This window comes from Setaria italica, chromosome V (genome assembly GCF_000263155.2).
Source record: "Setaria italica strain Yugu1 chromosome V, Setaria_italica_v2.0, whole genome shotgun sequence".
NCBI lineage: Eukaryota > Viridiplantae > Streptophyta > Magnoliopsida > Poales > Poaceae > Setaria > Setaria italica.
In genome coordinates, this window is record NC_028454.1 from 44,102,145 (window position 1) to 44,110,878 (window position 8,734).

The window sequence follows — 8,734 nt, forward strand, 5'->3', positions numbered from 1 at the left end:
GGTGAGGAGAGGAGGATGGGAAGAAAAGACGGGGGAAGGGTTGTGGATGTTGGCTTTGTTGGATGGAGCCTGCCAACGTGACGGTGCCGCCGCCGGGTGCGCTCTTGATTCAATTCAAACCCCCCCGCTCCGCTCCCTGGTTTTCATTTTCTGCCCTATTTTCCCTTTTCCTTTTGGTTTCTGGGTCTTGTGATTCAAAACGGATGGATGCATGATGTATCTGAGGCCTTGTGGGAACGCTTTCCTGTTATTTCACAATTTCGCCTTATCAATACGGGTTATGTGTGCACAATTTCGCAATACAGGTTATTACCATTTTCTTTCTTTTTCTCCTTATCAATAGTATGTTCGTAAGATCGTTTCGTTTCAAAAAATAGTATGTTCGTAAGATGATCATGCTATGACTCATGAGTCCACCATTCCGTCACAGCACAGGTCCAGAACAGTTGTCGACATACAAAAGGATAGGAATGTCACGAATCAATACGAAATCTATACTTCTGGTCAAATTACTAGACGAGTGCAGAATAACGTTAGCTTATCATAGTTAAGATTTGAAATGTGCTCAAATAGAGTTCAAATTTAAAAGGAGTGGGTAATATCTAGTTTTAAAGTGCTCGGAAATTTCACCAATGTTAGATCTGTTTAAAAGTTTGAAACGAAGGAACAAAAATGAAATGTTACCAAAACCTGTAAACTGAACCGGGAAGAAAACGAGGCTGCGGGAAGATTTTTAAAATATCTCGACGGAAAGGTTGAAAGCCCCGACGACAGCGATGGCGGAGACAAGATTCCAGCGCCGAGACCGATTTTCCTGACTACTAGTACATCCCATTTCTAGAACAAAAAAAAAAAATTAGCGTTCGCAAGCAGCGTCGTGGGTGAGCAAGCAGAACGGTCGCCTATCATGTGCTAGCTGTTGGCCTGTTGGGCTCGGTCTCCGGTTTCCGTTCCCGAAAACTCGCCAATCACACGCTCCACGCTGGATCCTTGCCCCCATCCAGCTCGTCAGGCGTTTTCTGCAGCGACCTCTCCACCGCGGCGTGTTGACGGTGGATTGGTGAGGCCGGGAGCGCCCCGCGCGGCCGGCATCCGACGAGGCAGGCCGGGCACGCTGGCTAGACGTGTGTGTGTGACTCGGTACGCTACTAGACCGGAGCGTTCGGTCCGTTATAGCGGATTCACTTGCACCGGAACGCTTCAACGGCAGTGGGCGGGGCAGACGCACGCGCCGCGTCAAACGACCGACGGGCCCGCGGTTTTCATCTCATCTTTTCCAACTCCCACCCGAGGACGCCGAAATCGACCGGGACGATTTATTGTCGATTTCCTTCCGGTAGCGTGCGGCACGGGGCTGGCCATGCAACACGGGCAAATGTTTCGAGTTGTGCGCAGCTTTGCATGCTGGAGGATTGTGTTGTTCAGCTCTTGGGACGGATGATCATCCGACGTATCGTAAACTCCCTCCTTTTCTCCGAATCAGAATTTAGCAAAAAAAAAAACTTTACAAGTGTTGGCAAACAATTAGCTAAGTTACACGCAAATTTAGTGTCTAATAGTCATACCAATAGGTTTATATTTCAAACGTCTTTAGTAAGATCTTAATCTTGTAATAATTAGTGTATTTTAAAAAATTAGTGATCAAAGTTTGTTTCCAAAGGTCTTATTTTTAAAGAGTAAAATACACGGGCGGTCTCTGAATTTGTTATGAGGTGTCATCTAGATTACTAAACTCTCAAAATGCATTTTCAAACGGTAATATATTAAAAAAAAGCTTGTACTTAGCTTGGGACACTACTGGATTAGGACAAAAGTATCAGAAAATATGCAAACTCAGACCACGCATAGGATGTGATGATTTCCCATTAAACGCATTGAAAGGACATTGATTACAAGTTAAATAAATTGTACAATCGCTTGGATTAGAAGGGTTTTCCATTACAATGCATGACCAAATGCTTATTTCAGTTTGATGGGAAGAATCACACGGGCGTGAAAGTGAATACTCCATCCGTTCCAAATTGTAGGTCGTTTTGACTTTTCTAAATATATAGTTTTTCTATGCATCTAAATATAGGGTATGTCTGTATACAAACATTTATGAACATAGGAAAGCCAAAATGATCTGCAATTTGAAACGGAGAGAGTACATCTCAAGTATTATCATAACTAAATAACAATTTTTCCCTTCTAAACCCACCAATCAAAAGAAATTCTAGTTGAACTTCCGATCTAGTAATTTAATTCTCTATATTACATGGTAACAAAGGGTTTTCTTTTTTAGAAACATCAACAAAGGATTGAGAACGCTGACCCTGTGCATCAGCAGAGACGCGTTCTTGGCGACGCTTACCTTGCGCCACGCGTCTTCCCGGACGTTGTACGCGTCGATCCGGTCTTCCAGGCGGAGGACGATCTCCTCGCCCTCCGCGGCGCCCTCCACCACCTCCACCGCCGTGGCGGCCACGAACGCCGGCGACAGGTCGGCGCCGTCCAACCGGACCGTCCTGATCCTCTCCCTCAGCCGCCAGCAGCAGGCCCGCGGGTCGGAGTAGTCGTCGAGCACCCACATCTCCATGGCTCCGGCCGAAGCCCCGTTGGCGAGGGCCAGGACGCAGAGCTCGCCGCCCGACACGACGGCGCGTGCCGTCTCCAGAAGCAGCCCCGGGCGGTCCGGCGCCGCCATGAGCCGGAACTTCTCGTGCGCCGCGTCGAACACGAGCAGCGCCACCCTCCCCGTCTCCGACAGCACCAGCCAGTGCAGGTTCCCTTACACGCTGACGGGACGGTCCCGGTCGCTCCTCATGAAGATCAATGTGTTGTTTTGCAGGGGAGGAAACTCTCGCCATCCGGCGTCGCCGCCGACCCGTAGGATGCGGAAGATCACGGGGGCCAGCAGGTCGACGCGACCGGGGACGGCTTCGTCGGAGGAGTGCAGGAGGTGGAAGCGGCGCGTCACCGGGTGAGCGTACCCGCCGATGACCCGGCCGGTGCCGGCCGGGGCGGGCACGGTGGCGCAGGCGTCGGTGAGCGGGTTCCAGAGCACGTAGGCGTCGGCGGTGGCAGTGGGGCTCGCGTGATGCGGCGGCGGTAGCAGGAACCGGGTATAGGGCTGCAAGCACAGGACGCCGTCCCAGGAGCCGTGGAGCTGCACGCGAGGCACAACCCGAGCTCGCCAGGCCTGGGGAACGCGATGGCGCGTGGGGACGAAGGCACTGCCACGTTGCGGGGGGCGTTGCTGCTTCGGTGCCAGCGGCCGCGGAAGAGGTCGAAGTTGAGAGCGGGGCCGTAGCGGCTGTCGATGCCGAAGAAGGCGTGTTCCCAAGTGACCTTGGCGACGGCGGGCGGGCGCTCGGCGAGGGCGCGGTCGAAGGACGGGTGGGTGGTGGCGGCGCGCCAGGCCTTGCACACGGCGCGGAAGCGGCCGATGGAGCAGGCCGGCAGGCGGACGAGGATCTCCAGGATCACGCCGTCTGGCAGAGGGAGCGTGCGCGGCCATGCTGGGACGACACGGCCGGGAGAGAACATGTCTTCGTTCTACTTTGGTCGCATAGTCTAATTTTTCTAGTTTAGAGAGACACCAAATCGTGTTGTAATCACGATCCAGCTTGTCCTCCGGTGAACAGAGATCGAATCCTTGCAGGCTTGTATCTTCTTCTCATGTCGGAAATACCTATGCATATATTCACAGAAAATGGGGTTGGAACAACAACATAGTGCTAAAAAGGAAGTGAATTAGCACCACCCCATTAACAATTATCAACTTGTAATGTTGATATCTAGCAAACATACTATTGCAGAATGTATGGCACTAACCGCAGAACACCGAGATCATGCATATTCTGATATGAAGCAGATAAATATGTGAGTTTGTACAATCATCCTCGTTTCACAATAAAAAGGTCGACCAAGTAACTTCGACTTGCAGCTTGTAGACACCACACATGATCTCGAGCTTGTCTGCACCTTTTCTTAATGGAGTGAACTCACGGATATAATGGTTGACATTAGCATTCTGGTCACTGCTGCGGGCATAGATGTGGAATATCAACGTCTGATGATCACGGAGTCGATTGCTGCAATATCCACACCAATCAACGCTTTGCTAAATTGTCTGTCATTGCTCTCTCTATCTTCCTTGATCTTCAGATTTATCTCAAAATTGGCATCACCGCTAAAAACAATTCATCTACTTGGGCCAGCCAGAATCAAAGATGCACCCTACAAGCGGAATCACAGAAAATGTCATCAATATATTTATTAGTGCGTGTCAAAGTCATTCACCATTAACTTGGCTTAAAGAATATTGGTCATACATGTGTTGGAACTCGGAAATAACCCAGCATCAACACAAGTTAGCATACTAATAAATAGAAATGAGGAAAATGGAACTGCATGTGGCCTGCCAAGATCTTCATGGAACAATACGATGTTTTTACGATATATTTCATGGAACCTTGTTCATCATTATCTACTTTAAAGAAATATTGAAAATGGTTTTCATGACAGTTACAATGCCCACTTACATACTATGGCACTTTAATGACAGCAAAATGATCATACTATGCCCTGACAGATTTATTTTAAGTGACAACATTCCACAGAATACGTTGGTGTTTTTTTGACCAAAAACTGCAGAGGAAAATCCCTCCAGTAAGATCGTGAATACATTAGTGTTATTGACAACCTAACCTAAAACTTTTACCAGAAAAGTGAAAATGTGCAGCTGACCATGTGCAGTAGTAAGCAATGGAATCACAAGCGCGACACCCATGCCAATGTAATCTTCAGCAAAAGATATGCTAGAGGTCACAATGCAAAAATAGTAGAGTTTCAATATTAGATACTGACAAATCAATGATTTGCAAATAAACCCACAAAAGAGGTAAATATGGCTTTCAGCCTACATTCTTCAAATACCTCTGATTGGACAAGTTGGCAATTGTCCCTGTTGCGACGGAAGATGTAGATGCATTTCATATCCAAACGATATCTGACTATCACAGTACCATACACGTTGATAGGGTAGCCAACATCTGAGGACAATATCTTCAGACAGATATGTTTAATGAATTGGTCAGCTTGTGGTCATCTCGGATAAGTGAATCCGTAAAGCGCATCGGACCATGTTGTGCTGAGGAAAAGGAAAATAAGGTCATTTTACAACCAGGGAAGAATAGTATGGTACCAAAAGTAAGTATTTAACCAAAGAGATAGTAAGTCCTCTGTCAGCATAGCCTCATGTCCGGATTCTGTTCACACAGAAAGATTAACATTTACTTAGAGCCAGTCAGTGAAATGATGGAAGACAATTATAATAAAAGGAAAGGCAGTAATGATAGGAAATTAGGAATAAGAGTCAAGATGCTACACATGGCGGCATAAAGCATGCATTTCCCCCGTAGGTTAAAATGGGAAAAATATCAGAAAAGGCAAGTAAGGGATGACACCAGAGCAAATGCAGGCTACCAGAAGCAGTGTGTAGAGTGTAGACCCTATGCAAATAACCTAGGTGCTAGACAGTCGCAGGTCTTCAAACTAAACCGTATAGACTACATTTTACAGAAGAAATTCACTGTTATCAGACAACAGGAATGAAAACAAATATGCGTGCATATCATGAATAAGATAGAATCTAATTATCCGCATCATGAGCTCCCCAGTAAGTTTTGCCATGTGATTTTGGGATTTAGTGTTCTTATTTACAGCAAAGTCCTACTTCTGCTTAACGAAAACCACACATGAATGCAAAAGTATAGTAGGCTTTGGTATGCATTCTTCGCATATGAATGAAGGTCGGGAATAGAGGGATTACTCTCTTCATCAATGTCGAGGGTGCTGAAGTCGACGAACCAAACTCGGGTGTAGGAGCCGGATCCCATCTTGGGGTCGTACTCGAAAAGCTTTTCCATCATGGCCAATCTCAGCTCACCCCTCGCCTTTTCCTCCGGCGTGTCGTCCTCCCACGGCAGCTTCCCCCGCGGCTTCTGGCTCTGCTGCCGGCGTTTCTTCTTCTCCGCAGCTGCCTCCTCCGCGTCATCCTCGAAGTACATGGGCAGCCCGTCGCAGTCGTCGGCCGCCATAGGTCCTGGAACGGGAGGGTGGGCGGCGCTACCGCTACGTACGACACGCGGCCGGACCGGACCAGCCTATGTATTGAATCGCCAACTGACTAGGCCTCAAACGCACGGCCCAAAATTTTTTCACACGGACCAGCCTATGTAGCCCACCACTTGACGCGCGAGGCCCATCATCATTGCCCCAGGACGATCCTTAAGGTGTTTTTTTTTGTTTTTGGATTTTTAAAAAAAAATTAATGAAATGACGAATGAATATCTAACGTTGCACCGGTTGCAAACAACTTCATGGTTTAAACGTCCTTTAACCTGAGATATGGTTTGAGCAATAATTTTTTTTCTTTAGTTTCAGGCGACAGCTCGACAGCTCTGAATTGAAGAAGGGTAGAGGTCGGGCGGCGATCCTCAGATTCAATTAGAGTGACACCTGTTATGATTCTTATGAACCAATAATATGCTTATCAATGATGAAAGAAAAATCATGACAAGCAAGTAAGAGGAGATGTAAATATACACATTCATTCATTCAATGAATTTGGATTTATCGCCACAGCACAGAAACACTCGACAAAAATGTGGCCTTGTTCAATACAATCTGGAACAAAACTGAAAGGCAATGAAGAAACAGAACATCTATCCTGTTGATCCACCTATATGTACATGATATATACGGACACTAAAATGTCAGATTGCCTAATGTAAGCTCCCGTTGGTAATTCCCTCAATGACATATAGGCCACGACCATTGTAGAAGCTCGGCGAACTGGCCTGCCTTTCTATCGTCAATGCCTGGGAAAACCAGCGGAACAAAAAGTTCCAATGAAGCAGCCTTATTTACCTTGCAGTTCCATCCATCAGCGACATATTGCATTTTCATCAACAAAATTTTACAGGTTAATGAGGGGGAGAAATCCAATAGTGTAGACAAGAGGCCAGCTTCTGATCCGCTGGCCTGCTACAACACAGGACCACCAAGCTTTATCTTTTCAGTCATGTATGCCTTTATATCCCTACAAGGATTACAAAACATTTGCGGGTGAGCTAATGGGTGGAAGTGGGGTCTATCGAGCAATGCATGCATTTCAAGAGAGGAGTTGAGCAATTCAGATGAGTCATGGTTTTACCTGCATCTGGGAACCATACAGTTTGCGTCGTTGCAATGTTTTGAGTGCCATAGCAGAAGTTTCCACATGAAGACACACTTGTTGCAACCTCCCCAGTTGCGGGCACGGATATCACATCGAACGCCATGGAAGAACAATTTCTTCAAGGTTAAACAAACTTGAAGAGTGCAGTTGCAAGGATCAAAGCATCTTGATGCATGCACAAGGCCTTCAACGTAGTCCTGTTTCGGAAGCATGCACAAGGTTCATAAGAACACAAGAGTTACTATCATGTACGAATCTGAAAGCCAAGAACAACTATGGAACCAGACATCAATCAACAGAAGTAATGCTTGGAGAATAACACCTTGACACTCTAAATATGCAACAGCAAATTTCACATTAAAAAATCCTTTTTTTAAGTTATGTTCTAAGAAATAAGGGAGCAATTCACCTGAGATCGTATGGCCAAAATCATCTTGTAAAAAGAACACCAAAATAAAAGAATGCCAGATAAGCTCGCAAAATTCTAAACTTTCTCAACTAGGGAACACAACATAAGATATTTAGAAGCTCCGTTTACTAATATAAGAGGGATACCTGTATAGCATTCATCTGCATTGTTTTGCTAGCATCAATCTGTCTTAATTCATGAATATGCAAACTTTCACCATTTTGTTTGTAGCATGGATCACAAAAGGTGCAGCCTAGGCACTCTAGGCATCGCCACACCAAGCATTGATCCACAGCACAGTGGCAAGCAGAACAAGTCGAATTGTGTAGGTAATAAAGAATCATCATCGTAGAATGTTTTGCCCGCCGGATGGTATCAAATTGGAACTGGTTGTCTTGACAGTGCTTCAAGAAATCTATTCTGCTGTCAAAATACTTGCTTTCCATTGTTGGATCTCCATCGTCAGTCTCCGGAAGTGGTTCTACCTCTATCTGTGGGACAGTAAGCTATGGTAGTTAGTATATAAATTCCACCATGCATCTATTAAAAAGAAGCGTGTTGCTGCCTTAATGATTGAAAAAATCGATCCCAGAAATGCAGTTTGCGTACATACTCTTTGAAATGCATGCTTCTGTTTTGTTGTGGCTGGATGCCTGTCCTTCTGTGCTGTATTCTGCTCCTCTGCATGACACCTATGAAATCAAGCAATAATGGGTGCCTTATTGACCGAGAGTTAACAAGGTATAAAAACTCACAGCTCAGTACAAAACCCAACTTACGAGATGCTTACCTGTCGCAAAGATGGAAATTTTTACAGCTAGTGCAAACCCAACTTCTCCCAGATACAATAGGTTGGTGACAGTGCTTGCAAAACTGCTCTAGACAAAGCATGATGAAGTCTTCTTTCATGGTGCGCATCCTTTCTCCAAGCTAGCAACAATGAAAAATAAGATGTTAGGTACCCACGAATTGCTTGAAGGGCAAGAACATCATAAGCAATATAAAATAAAATAACCTTGTGCACAAGTAAAATATCTTCAAGGTTTCCTTTTCTGTCGTCACGTTTGGGCAACACGTAAGAGCCTTCCTACTTGTGTCCC

The 8,734-nt window shown here is 45.8% G+C and overlaps 2 protein-coding genes across 3 annotated transcripts; both read right to left on the reverse strand.

The window, feature by feature from the left end:
* Positions 1–3,834: 3,834 nt before the first annotated feature.
* On the reverse strand, positions 3,835–6,092 carry LOC101775570. Of its 2 annotated transcripts, none has more exons than XM_022826587.1 (3): positions 5,816–6,092; positions 4,921–5,134; positions 3,835–4,221 (listed from the first exon to the last, which is right to left on the reverse strand). In XM_022826587.1, the coding sequence occupies exons 1-2, from the start codon at positions 6,081–6,083 to the stop codon at positions 5,052–5,054; spliced, it is 351 nt and encodes a 116-aa protein (XP_022682322.1). In that variant the 5' UTR covers positions 6,084–6,092; the 3' UTR covers positions 3,835–4,221; positions 4,921–5,051. The 2 variants fall into 2 exon arrangements, with proteins under 2 accessions (XP_022682322.1, XP_022682321.1); XM_022826586.1 differs by having other exon boundaries at positions 4,921–5,252.
* Positions 6,093–6,570: 478 nt separating this feature from the next.
* LOC111257380 (probable histone acetyltransferase HAC-like 3) lies at positions 6,571–8,734 on the reverse strand. The gene is made up of 6 exons (XM_022826858.1): positions 8,650–8,734; positions 8,425–8,564; positions 8,248–8,326; positions 7,781–8,125; positions 7,202–7,422; positions 6,571–7,087 (listed from the first exon to the last, which is right to left on the reverse strand). Exons 2-6 carry the CDS (start codon positions 8,550–8,552, stop codon positions 7,033–7,035), a joined length of 828 nt encoding a protein of 275 aa, XP_022682593.1. The 5' UTR covers positions 8,553–8,564; positions 8,650–8,734; the 3' UTR covers positions 6,571–7,032.